This window comes from Cottoperca gobio, chromosome 9 (assembly GCF_900634415.1).
Source record: "Cottoperca gobio chromosome 9, fCotGob3.1, whole genome shotgun sequence".
Lineage (NCBI taxonomy): Eukaryota > Metazoa > Chordata > Actinopteri > Perciformes > Bovichtidae > Cottoperca > Cottoperca gobio.
The window spans coordinates 25,923,010-25,941,176 of NC_041363.1; the positions used below are offsets into that span (position 1 = coordinate 25,923,010).

At 42.1% G+C, this 18,167-nt stretch overlaps 2 protein-coding genes across 3 annotated transcripts in view; one reads left to right on the forward strand and one right to left on the reverse strand.

Annotated features, from left to right (window-relative positions):
- The first annotated feature begins 1,934 nt into the window (after positions 1–1,934).
- LOC115012960 (RING finger protein 214-like) lies at positions 1,935–5,009 on the forward strand. The gene is given in 4 exon segments (XM_029438846.1): positions 1,935–2,276; positions 2,361–2,570; positions 3,584–3,733; positions 3,735–5,009. Coding segments are annotated over 4 exon segments (1,323 nt in total). The 5' UTR covers positions 1,935–1,964; the 3' UTR covers positions 4,386–5,009.
- Positions 5,010–13,891: 8,882 nt separating this feature from the next.
- The window catches only part of sncaip (synuclein, alpha interacting protein), a 21,614-nt gene continuing 17,338 nt past the window's right edge, over positions 13,892–18,167 (reverse strand). For both annotated transcript variants that reach the window (XM_029439760.1, XM_029439761.1), the window contains one exon: positions 13,892–18,167. This exon is cut by the window's right edge and continues 747 nt beyond it. In XM_029439760.1, coding sequence (XP_029295620.1) covers positions 17,924–18,167 — 244 coding nt within the window. In that variant the 3' untranslated portion in view covers positions 13,892–17,923.

Consider the following 18,167-nt stretch of genomic DNA (forward strand, 5'->3'; position numbering starts at 1 on the left):
ATGAAGCTCTAACTGCAATTTGGATTCAATGATTAGCATTTATGACACGTTTAAAGTTGTATATCAAATTACAAACATTGTAAATCTCTTACTGGCCAACTTTAACGTCTACATCTCATATAATTAAAATGGGAAAAGCTAAATGTATTCATTATTTTTGTATTTCTGTGTCGTGTCAAACATTTTGGCATGTGGAAAAAGAAGACTAAAGAAACAAAGCACAAAGAATCTAAAAGAAACCCACAACTAACACAACATTTCCCTTCTCCCCTTCTGCAGCAACCAGTGACATCTAAGAGCTCGACCGACCACTCAGGCCAAAGTCCAGGTCAGAAACGTTATGAACTTCTACTACAGCAAGGACTTAAAACACAAGAGCAAATGTGGAGATGGAAACAATTAAAGCTTAATGTATTAAAAACACAGTTAGCGTGGCTAAATCCTCTGCAGGAAATAGCTTTGTGAAAAGGGAACATGAGGACACCACAGAGGAAGTTCATGTCAGTGATGAATAACGCTGACATTAACAAAACACAAAAAGGTGCAACTGCATTCAGGGGTCGCACTGGTGGCTTATTGGACCATATAATATAAGACAGACCTCGTAGTGTAAAGCAATACAATTCAACAGCAGCACTTACAACTAAAGTCAAGAATCAACAAACTGAGGTTACATCATCCATGGAGGGAGAATGTTTTGCAGGACTGTTGCATTAGATTAAGCTGTGTGTACCTAATAAACTGGATAAAGAGTGTATATTGATAATAGAAGAGAGTCCGCTTCATAATCCTGCAAACTGAGACCCTAAAGGAGGAAACAGGCGGAGTGGAAAGGTTATTAAATACTCCACTTAACCCCAGTCCACCTTTAAGTGCCCTGACTGACTGTGCGAGTGTTTAACATCCTTCATATTGTTTATTGGCCAGTGAAGCAGCACGTCAGCCATGAACACACACAAGGGAAGTGGATGACAAGCACACACGCACGCACACACACAAGTCATTGAAGAATGCTGTCGTGACACTAAAGGAAGACAATCATCACCAGGAATGAAATGCAGAGTGCTGACGTGACAAAAACAGTGTGTGTGTGTGTGTGTGTGTGTGTGTGTGTGTGTGTGTGTGTGTGTGTGTGTGTGTGTGTGTGTGTTCCTTCCTGACAGAGAGGATGAATTTGTGTGGTGACAGCTTCAACAGACGCTCTAATAAAGTACTTTCTACTCTCTCCTGCTCTTGTTTGTCGTACTGAGTTGATGTTCAAGTCTGCAGACTGGAAGAAAACAAGATTTATATATTTAAAAAAAACTTTTCACATGACTGAACCGTGAAGGTGCGCTTAGTTTATCCGAGTGGACACACCAACAGCCCCGGAGGGAAGAGAGCTCCACCGGATTAAGTAGATTTTGAACCTACTGTGAATAAACCTGTTTTATTATCATGCGAATAATATGGTATTTAATTAACCAGAGTACTAATTCATTTAAACAAAGGCTTCAAAAACATGACACGAGGATAATAAGTGCGCTTCATGACTTCAGCTCATCATCGTTTCTTTAGAGGCCTGTGACGAGGTGGTTCAGTTCTTATATTATTATAAGTGTCGTGGTGCTTTGAGGTGCATACCACACAACTCTGTTTCTCTATCTCTAATGTAACTTCACTGATGACAGGCAAACATTATCGTCTTTGTGTCCACCTGATAAATGCAACATTCTCTCTGTTAGTCTGTGTTTGGTCTCTACCAGCTCATGAGGGAAGCGTCCGGCTCTGTAGCTCTGTGTGTGTTCTTGTATGTCAGCAGGATTACAGTAAAACTTCTGTTCCCATTTCTGTTTAAATATCATGAAACCAATGGGGGGAAAATACAACATTTTTATTTTAATGATGAACTCTGCTGTGTGCGGCTGAGCGTGTATGCATGATCAGAATGTTTGATGGTGGGAGGGAGATAAGAAAACAGTCCCATGTTAGTCCCATCTAAAAACATCCCCAGAAAGCCGAGAACTCCCCCTCACACTCGTCCTCGTCTCTCTTCCTCCTCTAATAGGCTGGCCAAGGAGATGGAGGAGAACGAGAGGAAGCTAAAGGCTCTCACGGAAGAGCAGTGCGAGGAGCAGCAGAGGTGGCAGGAGGAGCTGGACGAGCTAAGGCAGGAGATGGAGCGAGTGAGGAAGGAGGCGCAGGAGGCCGAGCTGCTGGCCTTGCAGGACGAGATCGCCGCTGTGGAGAAGCAGAGAGAGGTCGCCATGGCTCGCATCGAGGCCTGGCTGAGAGAGGTACAGACATCAGCTTTCATCTGATACAATAACTGCAGAGCCCTGCAGCCGCTCTGATGTTGACCTTGTGGCTACCTGTCCCAGGTGGGTCAGTACCTGAACACTCTCAAGGTGGAGTTCCCGCAGCAGTACCCTCAGGAGAGGCAGAAGTGGGAGAAGAAGGAAGAGCTGGTCCGGAGGAGCCAGGCCGAGCTCCAGAGCCGCTTTCAGGAGGTTGTGCAGCAGCTCCAGCAGGGTCGAGAGTTGGAGTCCCTCCCCAGGATCAACGTACCGTCTCTGCCGCAGGTCCCTATGGTAAGAGGGTATTTGTAAATGGAATGTCATATATTCTTAAACGAATGGAGTTGAATCATTTCTTTACCTGGGCTCTAACCTACTCATCGGCATGAGCATGTTGTGAGAAAGGAATATTTCACACAGTGCGAACATTACACAGCTTTACTGGATCAGTGGAGCGAGATACTGAATGTTATTATGTTGTACATGATGATATACCGCCAGAAAGTATACATTTGTCAACCAGTGTATCTGCTTTTCTTCAAAGTGACTCACAATATGTTCCTTTAACTTCCATAAGAACAACAAAGAACGACTTTGTGGACAAGATACTCGATTTACAACAGATTTAAAAAGCACATTTCAGCTGGACTTGGGAAATGTATGCTTTAATTTGAACCACCTAAGAAAACTCAATATCAGTAATATACTTTACTATATTTAGTATATTTAAACCGCTTTACCTGTCTGACGGGAACTAAATCCGTTATCTATGGTCTCTTCAAAGTCACCGGTCTCCATTAACAAAAGCAGTGATCTATGTGCCCAATACAACCCCTGATCCATCATAACTAACGTTCATTCATCCACACCCAGAAAGAGTGGCATGCAACTAGGGATGCTAATTTAGAATGAATTTTCTGACAGATAGCCGACGGTTAAACAACTACATTAGGTCCTTATACTGTATGTAGGGGTGCTGTCCTGGTTCAAGGGCATAACAAGAAGCCACCTAGCTGCAACTATACCCGAGTCGGCAGCCACGATGTTGCATGCTCTGTCGTGGACACATGCACCCAGTAAGTCTGAGTCAGCTGTGTGTCTGCTTGGCTACTCGGTCAGTGTATTACAAGCCCGGTGGCCCGCCGTGTTCGTGACGAAACATCTGGCAACATCACGGCTCACTTAATGTGGACTCACATTTTTAAGGTGGACCAGCTATTCTGGTTGAAGTGACATGCCAGTCCTCCAAGTTCTGGTCAGTTACTTAACCTTTCCTCGTGTTTACCAGCTCTTCCTTCCTCCCGCAGGCTGACCTGAGATTCAATCAGGTGATGCAGTCACTGGTCCGTCCCCAGTTCATGCCTCCTCCTCCAATCGCAGTGAACCGACCCTTCCCTCCCCAGAGACTCCCACACTATTACCAGCCACAGTACCTCACCCCTCACCCCCCCCAGTACCCGCCACCACTACCAACACCCACCACCTCCACACCCGTTCCAACCTCCTCTCCCCCTCCCACCGCAGCACCAGCCTCTCCACCTACCTCCGCCTCACTTCCAGCCCCATATCAGAGCTCCAATGAGGGGGACTCCCCCTCCCAGTCTCTCCCCGTCCCCTCCTGTTCAGCCTATCCACCCTGTAGTTCCTTCCCCGCCTCCCCCCGCTGCTGCCTCTGCCCCCGCCGGTAAACTCGACAAAGTCCTGGAGAAGCTCGGGAATCGGTTCCCGCAATGCAACAGGGCTCAGCTGATGTTGCTGCTCCAGCAGGTGAAGAGCTCCCGCGGCACGCTGGCCGGCATGTCCATGGAGGATGTCATCGAGCAGGTCGGCTTCAAGCTGGTACAGAAGGAGAGGTCGGCCCCGGGGCCCATCAGCCGGCCCGCACCCCCAGGCCCCATCCAGAGGCCGACACCTCCCCCGCAGAGAGCGGCGGCGGCAGTTGGAGGTCAGACAGTCGGGGCTCGTAAACTCTGCCTGATGTGCCAGAACCACGTGGATCCAGAGAGCCGACACCCACTGAGCTGCTCCCACACCATCCACAAAGACTGCATCAGAGTGTGGCTGCAGTCCAGCAAGAACAACTCCTGCCCCTTCTGCCCGGGGAAGTGACGGAGAAACTTCAACCAGACTCTGCCATTCAAAAAAAGACTTATGTTTAACAGATGTGGTTTCTCAATCAATGTTTTTGTGCAGGATACAACCGACAAGTTGATTAAAGAATACATATGATTCATCATGTTGCAGCGACTGAGAGCATGCAACAGTCACCATGTTGAAACTCACCTGAGGGGCATTTTGTTTTACTCTTTCATTTTCTTTAAATGGAACTAATCCGTGTTTGTTGTTCTTATCACATGCAGCTAAACAAGAAGTTTGCCAAAATAAAATGAACTGATAATGAAAAGGTTGTCATTGTGATGAGGATAAGAATGTATTAAAGAATATATAAAAATGTTTACTTTCATACTTGACTGTTTTTGAGATAAGTGTTAAGTTTTTATTTCCAGGCCGCTAATAGTTATAATGCTAAACATTTACGTATTTAATTTTCAACAACTTTACTTCTATGTACTTCATTACATGTCAGAGGTGAACATTGTACTTTCTGCTACATTTATCTGACAGCTTTAGTTACTTTTCAGATTATATAAGATTTTTACACAAAACGTATGAACAGTTTATAAAATGAATGAATAAAGGATGTTTTGTTATAAATTAAACTCCAACAGTTAACGATTAGTTGATTCATTAATTATTCGTCTGACGAAAAAAACTATTCCGATTGTTTGAAGTCATTTTTCATGTGGAAAGTATTTTGTGATTCCAGCTTTACAAATGTGACAATTTGCTGCTTTTACTCTAAATCATTTTGAAGGTTTTTTTTTTTTTTTTTTAATTAAAGGATCTGAATACTTCCTTGTGTAACATTTACCACGATAGCATGCTAACATTAAGACTTTTCTTAGTGCCCCTCTGAATGACATTTATGAAATGAATTCTTTTCACTATCCGGGTCTGCCTGAAGTCATTGCGAGAGGCATTTGGTTAATTATAATTTTTTTTTTACCAATTTATCTGTAAATCCTACTTCCCATGTCCCATGAGCCATGCTAACTTTCCCCCTGCTTCCAGTCTTTATGCTAAGCTAGGCTAACCACGTCCTGACTCCAGCTCACACACAGTGACAGTGATAGTTATGTTCTGAATGAGCTGCTCTTACAGTACTCACTTCAATATAAATAGTCTGCACACACCAACACTCAGAGGGAGGTATCAGCCCATAAACACTCCAAGAAGCAACCTCCTGCCTTTTAAAGATGCCCCTCTGAAGCCACACACACACACATTCTCTCTCCCTGTGGACATCCCAGTCAGCCTTAATGGGAGCGCTGGGCGGTCGATGGGCGAGGTTAAAGGAGCCGTCGCTTCCCAATATATATCAAAACACACACAAACATTGCTGAAAATGTGTCTATCTGCAGTCCTGTGTGTGAAATAATGACAGAGTGTGTATTAATGGGCTCTCTCCCTCTCCCTCTCCCTCTCCTCTCCTCTACCTCTCCCTCTCCCTCTCCTCTCCCTCTACTCTCCTCTCCCTCTCCCTCTCCCTCTCCTCTCCTCTCCCTCTCCCTCTCCTCTCTCTCTCCCCTTCCTCTCCCTCTCCTCTCTCTCTCCCTCTCCTCTCTCTCTCTCTCTCTCTCCCTCTCCTCTCCTCTCTCTCTCCCTCTCCTCTCCTCTCCCTCTCCCTCTCCTCTCTCTCTCCCCTTCCTCTCCCTCTCCTCTCTCCTCTCCCTCTCCCTCTCTCTCTCTCTCCCTCTCCTCTCTCTCTCTCTCTCCTCTCCTCTCCTCTCCCTCTCCCTCTGCTCTCCCTCCCCTCTCCCTCTCCCTCTCCCTCTCCTCTCCCTCTCCCTCTGCTCTCCCTCTCCTATCCCTCTCCCTCTCCCTCTCCTCTCCTCTCCTCTCCTCTCCTCTCCCTCTCCTCTGCTCTCCCTCTCCTCTCCCTCTCCTCTCTCTCCCTCTCCTCTCCCCTCCCTCTCCCTCTCCCTCTCCTCTCCTCTCCTCTCCCTCTCCTCTCCTCTCCCTCTCCTCTGCGCTCCCTCTCCTCTCCCTCTCCCTCTCCTCTCCTCTCCCTCTCCTCTGCTCTCCCTCTCCTCTCCCTCTCCCTCTCCTCTCCTCTCCCTCTCCTCTGCTCTCCCTCTCCTCTCCCTCTCCCTCTCCCTCTCCTCTCCTCTCCTCTCCTCTCTTCTCCCTTTCCCTCTCCCTCTCCTCTCCCTCTCCCTCTCTCCCTCTCCCTCCCTCAGTTTAAAGGTTAGTCTCTCGGCCGGGTCTGAGTGATTTTACAGGCAGCCGTGCCAATAAAAGCTGCTCATCTCCCAGTAAAGCTTCTGTAATGAATGAAGAAGGCTGCAGAGAATAAAGACAACACGCTGCTGAGGCTGGAGGAGAGCTGGTGGTTGTTGGAGGAATCAGAGCCACTTAGCAGGAGGATTCAGTCCTGAGATTGAGGAGGTGTTTTCTGAATGAAAACAAGCAGAAAAGCAGAAAAGTAAATTAGTAAAAAAAATAACATGACAAAACCAGACAATGTTTTAGGTTTTGGGTCATTTTGTTGTATAAAGCTGCAGGTCAGTAACAGATACATACGTTGCAAAACATTTTCTTTTTGTAAAACTTTATTTTATCATCAGCGCTTTTATGATCCATCTGTTCTCTGTATTTTCTTTTATTGTTGTTTTGGTTTAGTTTTTTGTAAAGCACTTCGTAACCTTGTTAAGAAACTGTATTATTATCTTTATTATTATATATATATAAAGCAGGCAAGGCAACAATTCAGCAGATATTGAGCCCATGTGAAATCATCATCAATGAAATAATGATATTTGGTACAGACATACCATCAAGATCTTTAGGCTAAAGATGCAGGTCTGTGGAAAGTTTCTGATTATTAATTTGAACATTTTATTTACATTTTCATCCAACTGTGCAGATCATATCTGAAGTCAGTGCGGGGTCTCTGCTGATTACCCTTATTAGTAACGCTGTTAGTCAACACTTTCTCAGGATGTGAGTTACTGTATATGGATATCTTTCCATCCCACAGCGGAGTCCAGACAGATTCAATTATTTAAATGACATGTGTTTTAGTAACGTCTCAGTTTCAAAGCTCCCTTTACGTTTAAATCCTAAATGATCTAGTAGCTCCAGAGGCTTCTGTTAAAGATGGTCTGTATTCTTTTAAAACTACTTTTATCTCCTCTGCAGCCTCACTGTAGTGTTTTTTGTTTTGTTGGGCTGGCGTTATAGATCCGGTGGGGAGCGTCTCCAGGGTTCGGGGTATTAGTGATGGTCTGCTGTGTCTCCAGTGGATCCTGTGACAGCTCTAATGGCGGTGTGATTTACAGACCGCTGGACAAACAAGCATCATTACCGCAGCCTGTAAACGTGGGCCCGACCGACCGCTCCCAAAGTGGGGTCTGGGGACCCTCAGGGGCCCTCAAGAGGCTCCCGGGGGACCCCTCAGCAAAATGAGGGAGTTTTATTTGACTATTATTTCATTGAGGAGGAGATAACAGACGGAGAGAGAATGAGCGATCAGAGGTTTGAGTCTTTGCTGTCGTCTCCCACTAAACAGTAACTCTCTGCTCCCAAACTTCATGACATGCGGGTCCCTGCTGTCGTCTTTACGTCTATTCAAAGGAAACACTTAACATGTTAAAAACCAGCTGTTGGTCATTTGGTATATTGGGTTTATCGTGAAAAAAGTTTCTTTCTGCAGGAACATTATTTCAAATAGTTTCCAATAAAAATATGTCGTTTTATTTATCTTTTTTTTTTTTACAGTATTTATGATTCTGATTCCGTTACACCGGACCTGCGTTACTCTTTCATGTTTCAAGATCTTCTTTTTGTTTTACCTGTTTTAAGAAAAGAATGTTATTTGGATTCTATTCTGGAACAGAAATGATAAGACAGAGAAGTTTCTGGCAATGTTGGGACATTATAACAATTTCTTTTTCTAACTAAATTAGAAAAGATTTTAGCAACATCAAACATCAGCAATACACATCAGGAGGAAGGTTTGTGTGATCCATTGTTTCTGTCCTTTAAGTCTCCTAATCCCAGCAGTTAAAGAGTGTGTTAAAGAGTGTGTATATATATATATATATATATATATATATATATATATATATATATATATATATATATACATATATTATTTATTTATTTAAGGAGCCATAAAGATGATTTAATACAAATTTCACTTTGTGTAGAATTAAAGTAATTTTAAATAGTTCATTCAGCCAGCCAAAAAAAGACAAATGCAAAGTAACTGATAATATTTAACTTTATGGAAGATTGCTTTGAGTTAAAAATAAAACGCCATTTACACCTCGTTGTATTTTTATGGAGAGGACTTCTTCTGCTGCATCTCTAACCAATACAACAAAGAGCCCACACTCATGTAGTCAGTATCCATCCATCTGAGGATGAACTGTATACAGACACCTTGAAGTGTTGAAATCATATCTGATAGTTCTCTTGTTTCTGATGCCACTGGGTCATTTTTAAGAAATACAAAGTCTGTGTTTTACAGACTTTACGTGTTTCTGTGTCTGAGTTCAGAAATGTAAACGAGATGTTACTTCAGGTCTGTATGAGAGCGAAGCTGTTGCGTCCACACAAACAACAACTTTTAAGAAATTGGGGAGAATAAAAATCAATCATCTCTTTGAGTTTACCGCTTGAGTGTTTCTGACATTTTCCAGAACATCATCAACAAAGGTCCTCGTCTCCGGGGTCACAAACTGCTTCTGCACTCACAAGGAAACTGAGCCCACTGTCAATTACTGAGGCAAATTAAAATAAGACAGCAGTTTACTGCAGGTTATTCATGATATGTGCTCCCAGTGAGTCGGTCCTCCGGGGACAAACAGTCTGAAGGCCAAACAAACACTTTAACAAGGTACCGCTGCTGTTTTCATGCTCAGAATCAACAAAATCGACTGCGTGACAGAGGAGCTAAATGCCAAACGGCTGCTGAAGAGCAGAAGTGCTGCTGCTGGAGGTCTGTTTGTTTCTGCTGCCGCGCGTTAACAACTGCGATGCTGCCCCCGGCTGCTCCTGCAGGGGAACTACAGACCAGCACACAGCAGCACTGACCAAGGAAGCGTTTCATAATGAAACATCCCGATTAGGTTGCAGCAAATGGATGATGACGCCAAGTCAGTATCATCTGTTAAATCTTTTATTACATTTTTTTCAATTTATCAATTTATTTGACTCTTTAATAATTTATTTTACTTTTATTTTAATATGTATTACTTTTATCTTAAATGACTGGAATTGGAATCATCTCTTGTTATCTGTAAGTTCTCCATTTGTTTTTCATATGCAGCCTCGTGTGAATCACTTTGTAACAGAATAAAAAAAAATACAGCTCACAATTACGGCATGTGAAGTGTTGATTGAGTAAAAATATATGAATGAAAAGTGAGGAAATAAATATACAACTGAAGCAGCTGACTAATATACTGAGAAGAAAATGTAGGTAAAAAATAATCAAATATACATTGAGCATATTTGACTTGTTTTAATGTTTTTGGATTCTTTATGCTAAGTGGTTAATAATTACATTTGATCATTTATTCAATTAACAAATTGCCCCAATTTCAAATTCTGACACAAAAACATGACAGAGCTCCTCTCTCCCATTATCTTGACTTAAACCAGTGTTTTCTTTATATTAAAGTTATTTCTTTGTTCCCAACAAGAACATAAATAGCGTTTATATACATACATATATATGTATATATACAGCAAAGCTTCATGAGAAATGGACGTGGTAATGATTGATTCACTTACAGAAATACAGCAACAGAAAGCTGGAGGTTAAATGAAGAATGGCTCGCTTTACTGTGTTTTTAGAGCAGTTTGCAAAGTTCGTGTGGCCTTGGATCAATATTTAGTGCAGAATAAATGTATGCAGATGATGAAACAGAAAGCTCCGGAAAGAGATGTCTGAGTATCGATGTTATCTGTTATAAATATCGTGTTCATAATATAATATATTATATTATATATATATATATATATATATATATATATATATATATATATAATATAATATCTTATAATATATATATATATATATATAATATTCACTAACACGCACGACTGTCACATTATAACATGAATAGAAATAATAAAACCTGTTGATGTAATAAATGATTGTGTTGTCACTTTGTTCTCAGTAATATGAATTCAAATGATTTCTGAAGTCTGAACACAGACACGCAATAAAACTCACTAAAATACCAAAACTACTTACAAGCTTTGCCGCCACTAAAACTCAAATCAGGTGTTTTTATTCATGAACACCGGCTAAAACTAAGTTCTTAATATTTTCTGATTATCTTCAATGTTGAAACTTTCTTCATCTGAAGTGTCTACTGTTCACTGACATGTGAATACTCCTGTAATCACAGATACAAACCTGCTGATGGAGCCTTTAAGCAGCTTTCATTTAGACACTTCAGTGAAGAGCTGGTTAAGAGTTTCTCTTTGTGACGGGGAACCTGCACACACACACACACACACACACACACACACACACACACACACACACACACACACACACACACACACACACACACACCAGTTCCTTTCTGAAACACATTAAAGTGAAAGCAACACATGGCTTTGATTTCTGTTGCTTAGCTGCAGTTTAATTAGTTTTTCCATTTTGTGCGCTGACAATGTCAACGACATCACAACCTGAGGGAACACCGTCAGTTCGGAAAGTCTTTAGGTTTATTACAACTTATCATCTTATGTTGTTTTTGTTGTTTTCACTGTCTTTTTGATCCATAATTATACCTCTGTCACTTTGTCCGGGGACATGGAGACGTCACAAAGTGTTTTTAAAGAAATGTGTCTCTTATCTGCACGATGTGTTGCAAGTAAATGCACAAAGCTTGGTGGGAAGACACACATTCAAAGTAGTGATGTGTTACATCATTCTTCTTCAGGCTTCACATGGGCAAATGTGCACAGGCGTCATAATGAGGCTTTTGTGTCAGTTTAAAAATATATATTTGAACGGATTTGAAGAATAACATTTAGATGTTTTTTTGGTTGGAGCAGGAGTTGGATCCACCAGTCAGATTGTTTAACATGTTGTAGCCTCTGCAACCTAATATTACCCACAACACCCTTCTCTACGTGGACGTTTTTGTAGCTCATTGCAGAAGGATAACACTAACGATCATGATGACGCGATGAAGCAAAAGAAAAAGCTTGTGGTCTCAGGTTGGACTCGGAGCTTAAGTTTTGGCGCTGCCAGTTGGATTCAGTCGGGTCTTAAAGCCGTGGGCACAGACTGGGTTCTGATACTTAGAGCTGTAGCTCAGGTCTTGTGCCTGATGATGGAGGCTGTTCTTTCACCACACAGATGTGTGTTTCTGGATGAATCCTGTTTCAACGTCTTGTAACTGGACTGGACGCTCTCTGTGAGGTCAGTGAAGTTCTCTGTCCTGATGAAGAACATCATGAGCCGAGTTTGGCCCTTTGTTAGAAAACAAACTGTTTGTGTCTTGTTGTTGAGGCCGAAATGCAAATGTTGGGTTGGATCTGCATGTTAACGACGCCTCGTGTCCGTCAGAAGACCTCTGTGGAAGATGAATGGTGTTTATCAGCCGCTCTGGAATCACACAGGACGCCATATAATTACCTTTTTCTTAAAGGTTGTATTTATTAGTATCCATCATCACTGTTGTTACATCAATTAATGCTGTTGACGGGCTGAGGAATTGTCACCCCCCCCCACCTCCATCCTTCACAGGCAGAAGAACCTCCTCTCCTCTCTTTGGCAATAAAGGCCTGTCATCCCAGCATGCCGCGGGGCCCCCGGCCCCAGCCCAGCGGTGTCAATTAAATTTGATTGACTGAGTAAAAGAAGCACACAAATAAGCCAAAACAACAGACACAAAAATCTATACATGACTCCTCCACTCCCCCTCTCCACTCCTCCGCCCGGCTGTCAAGTCAAGCGCTTGTCTCGTCCGTTTTCGTGGCGTGTGCCGCGTACGTCCGCCGCCAGACAACCGCCTCTGTGTGTGTGTGAGTATCAGCAGCGGCCAAACGCACCACTCGTCCCGCCCACCCCCATAAACATCTGCCACCCTCACCAATCCCCCCCCCCCCCCACACACACACACACACACAGCCAACCAATTAGCGGCTCTGGAGCCTCGTCCACGCTGCAGAGCAGAGGCCCCTGGGTATCGACTCAAACTGTTGTCCAATAAATGAGGTCTAATTTATCAGTTTAACTTCACCTCCCCCCCCACTCCCCTACCCCTCTGAAGGAAAGGGAGGAAAGAGGATGAGAGAGGGTGGGGAAAAAAGAATACAAATAGCTCTTGTTTTTTGTTACATGGACTGGCGAGGAGCGTTCCTGATAAATCCTGCCATCTTCACATTTCATGTCCTTGTTTCTCTCTGTGTTGTTTGGCTAATTGTGAGCCGGTGAGCTCATGTTTCATATTCGCAGCGATGATTGAGGGACGCTATTAGAGCAAACCCCATTAGTCTCCGTTGGGAAGCAGCCGACCCTGCGTGGGAACCATCAAAGGCCAATTTGCTACCCAAACACCATAAATCCTGCCCCGTTAAGTGACTGTTTTTGATGCCGCTGAAGCGTACAGAAACAAATATAGGCTCCGTTATGTATCGTCCATTAAATTACCAGAGAGCACAATTCGCACACGACATCCATCTCGATCAGCGGTGGTCAAAAGTGGGGTCCAGGGACCTGCAGAGGGCAAGTTCAGACAGCTTCAGTCATTACTGAAAGAGCTTGAAGTTCACAAAACTTGGCTTCAACTCTCAGATCTGATGTCTTGGTTGATCGTTCACTTCTCGTTTAGGAGTTGACTCCTATCTGAAGATAATATGAACCGACATCACACGTTTGTCTTGTCTGAAGCGGCTCAGTTGTGCTCGACACAGAGGTTGGTCACACGTCAGTCTCAAGTCCCAAGTCATGTCCTAAAGTCCTAAACAAGTTATAATGCGCCGATACTGATATTCCTTTTTGTTGACCATGGCGTAATTTTTGTACGTTAATAAAATCCGTTGGTATATTTTTTCCAACTAGCGCTCAATAACGTAAGTTCTGAACAGACTGAACTTGAGACTGAAGACCGAGGCAGTAAAACAACATCAGGAACCAAAGAGCAGAGTCTTCACTGAGTCTTTGAACTGAACCACACGATTCCAATACAGCTATCAAGTACGTCTACTGTGTTCTGACTCAAGAACAATACTGCAATACTGACAGAAATAAGTTTCAAGTCTTTGCTAGTTTGTTCTCAAAGAAATGAACTAAAGACCAAAGGCTTCCTGCAGGAAGGAAAAATGCATTAAAAGCATATGTTTTTGAAAATGATGTAAAGTTTAAAGGGATTTTAGTTTGACAGGATAAAGTAATTATTGTGTAATGATAGAAAAGCAAGCAGCAGAATGAAGTCGTGCAAAAACACCTGAACGCTGCTTTAATGTCAAATAACAAAGAAGGAAACATTGCCCCAATCACGAAGCTCTTATCAAACATCTTCAGTTTAAAACAGTTTATTTGAGTTTGTCTTCACAACAGCTTCAATGAGAGTCCGTCGGTCTCTGTACACGCTGGTTAGTAAAAAGAAAGAAAAGAATTCGGATCAGACATCTCCAACAGTCTCTGATATTGCGTCTCATTTTATTTCTTCTTTTTTTGTTGCATTGAGAGTAAATGTGAGTGGATGCAGCAAAACTGTCCGTCTGAAGAGTTCATTAAAAAGACAACAAACAGGAAGAGTTCAGTTTGTGTGCTCTGCTGGGACGACGCTGAGCTGCTTTCCTTCGTCTTGGACGATGAAAACACTAAAATAAACTGCATTTCAGAAACAATCTCATCGACAACCAGCCCACAGAGCTGCTTGTTTGGGCAGCGATCTTGGCTCGGTGGAGTCTGGACAATTTCCCTGGCAACTCAAGCCAACCTCAAAAAACACTTTTTGCGAATATGTCCTAATAATTTCTTTAGGAAAGCACTTACAAACTATAAAAGGGAAATATATGCAGGATTATGTTGAGTTTAGAATTACATTTAAAACCAAGTTAATATTTATACATATTATTAAATTATTGGAAAATGCATTATTATATTCCCTAAGTCAGACAAAAGGTTTGTTCTGCTGAGTAAAAGTTATATCAGCAATTAACTGTCATTTTAAGCATGACCTATATTTGACCTTTAACGGAACAAATGAGTTGTTTACAGGAAACTTTAAGGAAGGAAACAATTAGATATATAAAGTAAAGACATTAAAACCTGGTCACTGTATACGTGTTGCTGTTCCTACACATTGAAATGTACTGGAAATATAACGCTTACTGGAATCACTAGAATGTGAGTTGGTTCCAGTCTCTGACATTAGAACACTTACAAAACAAAAGTTAGGCTTTCATTTAATAACCATACCCATTTTTAAAATGTATTTCCAGTACCAGTGGTTTAAGGAACAGTAACGTTACCAAAGGATGAGGATTGATACGAGTTTTATCTTCAGTACAGATATACACTATGTGGCCAAAAGTATGTGGACACCTCGGTCCACTACTTGCTCTATCCATTGACCTACAGTTAAGTTGTATTGCACCTGTACTGGACTAAGAGAGGAAGCTGCTAACCTTTTCGTGTCGGACTGTTCCTTTAACAAGTCAGAATCAGCAGACTGGATGCAGGTAAATCCTCTCAGACTCCACCGCCTCAAGAACATCCACCACCAAGAACCACATCAGCCAAAGAGTGTAAACCTACAAACAAATCTGTGTAAACAGATGAGTAAGCGGCCCAGCAGAATCTCACTGATGCAAACTACAGACGTAGAAACTGATGAGAAACATTCTGCTGCATCAGAACCACAAACAGGATTTGTTTCAACGTCAACTTGAATCAAAAAACATGGCGGACGTGATCCGGTTTCTCCCACAGCTGCAAAGTAGAAGGCGAGGCTGAGATCTGTGTTCACACAATATAACTGTAATTACATGCAGGAGGATTTATGCTTCGTTACGGCTGTAAGAACTGAACACACGTGAAACAGATCATGTGACTGAATCTTCTAACAATTTATGGCCAAATTTCCCTGAAATTGGACGTGGATATTCCTGCTGGAGGATTCCTAGTGAACCCCATGACCTTTTTATTTTTAATATTGAATGACTGTAAACTGTGAGGTGTAATGAACACTGCTGCCTCTTGAGGCTGCTAGAGGCAGCAGTGTCTGGAGAATGGGTTTGATCAGTGGATGACAACTGAACCACGTGCACGTGGAAACACTTCTAAAGCTAAAGTAAATGATTTAAGAAATATGATCTAATAAAATCCCCTGTCCTTCTGTGTTATTGTTTGTGCTTCTGACTTGTTCCTGTGCTGAATGCTTGAACCTGCAGTAAGGAGACATGTCATGAGGAAGAGCAAAGAGCCATAAAAACATGTTTGTTATATTTCAATGCATACACTCACCACGCAGTGCCACACGTATTTGAACACAGATCACAGATCACAGATCACAGCCTCAGACTTCTAGTTTTGTCAGGAGTTGAAATCTCCGGAGGTGAAACAGTTTCCACGTCGTTCTCTTTAAGTTCGTACGATCGTCGTCAGCCGCAGTGGAAGGTGCATCCTTAAACCTCCCCGTCTCAAACACGTCACACAACTACACACTGTCTACTTCATGCCAGAGATACTGCATAGATAATAACCATGAAGATAACATTTAAAAAAGAAAGAAATAATAGTTAAATACTACTTTTATATACAGTGGTTTTAAAACTATGTGTTGTGCTGGTGCACGTTAACCACGTGTGTGATTATAACCACATTTTCTAAATTGTAAAACATATAACTGTGTGCATAAACATAAATACTAATACTTCATCTTTAGTGTAGTTCCGAGTACACAACAGAGTGGCAGATACAGAAACCTTGAGAAAAGATTTGACACTTTTTAGTTTTAGCAGACCAATGAACTCTTTGATGTTTAAACTAAATGTGACAAAACTAAAAATGTTTGACAAGTTGTATGATGGAAATGTGAGGTTTCTGCAGGTCGCTGATTAATACTCAAATAAACTTCCTTCAGTCCGTCTGCATGGGGATCATTAAACACACACAGCTTCTTCTTCTTCTTCACGTCGTAGTGATTCTCTGAATAACGCCATCGAATACACGTGAACAAGAAAACAGACGAGAACAGAGTTTCTGTCTTTCAGTCCTTCAACTGAACAAAAACCCTCAAACGTCAAACGTCAGAGGCAAAGAACATGAGAGATGTACGGCAAGCAAGTCTTAAAACTATTGTGAATACCTAACCTTGGGAAAATAATCTTAACCCACGATGTGTTGAATGGGTTTTGTGGAGATGACACATAACAAGCAAACTCTGAGATGCTGTTTAAAGGATCCAGAAAAGGTCGTTAGTTGACCTTCAGTAAAGATTATTTCTTCAATAAAACGTAATTTACAGACTAATTTAGTAATAACTAAGTGTGTGTGGTAGTAATGTGAGGGATTATGGGTAAAAGAGAACAGATGTTGACTTTTCTTACCCAGAGTCAAGACAAACATCAGAACTCTTTATTGATTGTGTGAAAGTCACTTTAACTATTTGACTTGTTATACAAACTCATGAAGTCTCCTCTATTAAAGGGGACAAACTGGCAGGACCACAGCTCGTAAATACTCGGTCCAGTAAACAAAGTGTTAGTTTACTGGACCTGCTCCGCTTGTAATCAGCTGATGTGACTAAAATAAAGCAAAGTCAGCTTTTCCCAGCTGCGGTTGGGACCAAATGAACAAACTGTAGCTGCAGATACAACTTTAGTGTTATCTTCCAGGGAGCACAGGTGGTTGGTCATTTTAAATCACACTCCAGTCCACTCCAGCTGTTTTATATTATTGAGTTGTAAAACTATGAAGTGTTTGGTGTTTCTTGTATCCTGTTGTAATTTACTGTCCTTGGTTTTCAATCCATTTCAAGTAAAAACCTTTGAATTATTTGAGATACATTTGTTGTTGTCGGTCTTTCAACACTAAATATCTCAATGAAGGAGAGTGTCATTGTTGCAGGGATGTAATAAACATACTTGGTTGTATGTATATATATCGTTCTTTGCCTTAGTTCAGTCAAACAACGTACTGATGATGGATGTATAATGTCAGGGATGTTTCCTTTTTATTCATGATTAATATGCGTTTAGTTTCGGCACTATAGTTCCCATGATACTTTGTAAAACAGGAAGTATAATGTTGGCAGAAGGTCAGTGACGTAGCCGTGGGATACATCTAAACACTGTTTTTAGCTTCGATTTTTGTTTCTAGTTTGGTTATTTTGAAATGTGATTTCTAAGTAGATTTATGGGCGTTTGTCCTCGATGGACATCGGAGATACAGTATCTCTGCTACCATTGGAAACAGTAAGTTCTGCTGATATCTGCACATTTGGGCTCAGTTTGGAGTGTGAACACGTCACTATACATTTCTCATGTTGGCTGCTTGCTGTTTGTTATGTGCTCTCTGCCCTTCTGGAGGCACTACTGAGTTAAACGTTACTGGTTTTGCTCTTGCCCTTGGCCCCTCCTCCTCCTGGGATGCCTTTAGTCTCCGACTTCCTGCCAGGTGAGTTCTGACAGGTGGAGCCTGACTGAACACCACTGTTGTTGTTGTTGTTGTTGTTGTTGTGGTTTGTGTTTCCGCTCAGTGTCTCCATGATGGAGCGGAACGCCCCGAACGGCCGCTTGCTTTCAGAGCTTCCTGTTGGAGTCCTCTCCTTCCCATGATGCCCT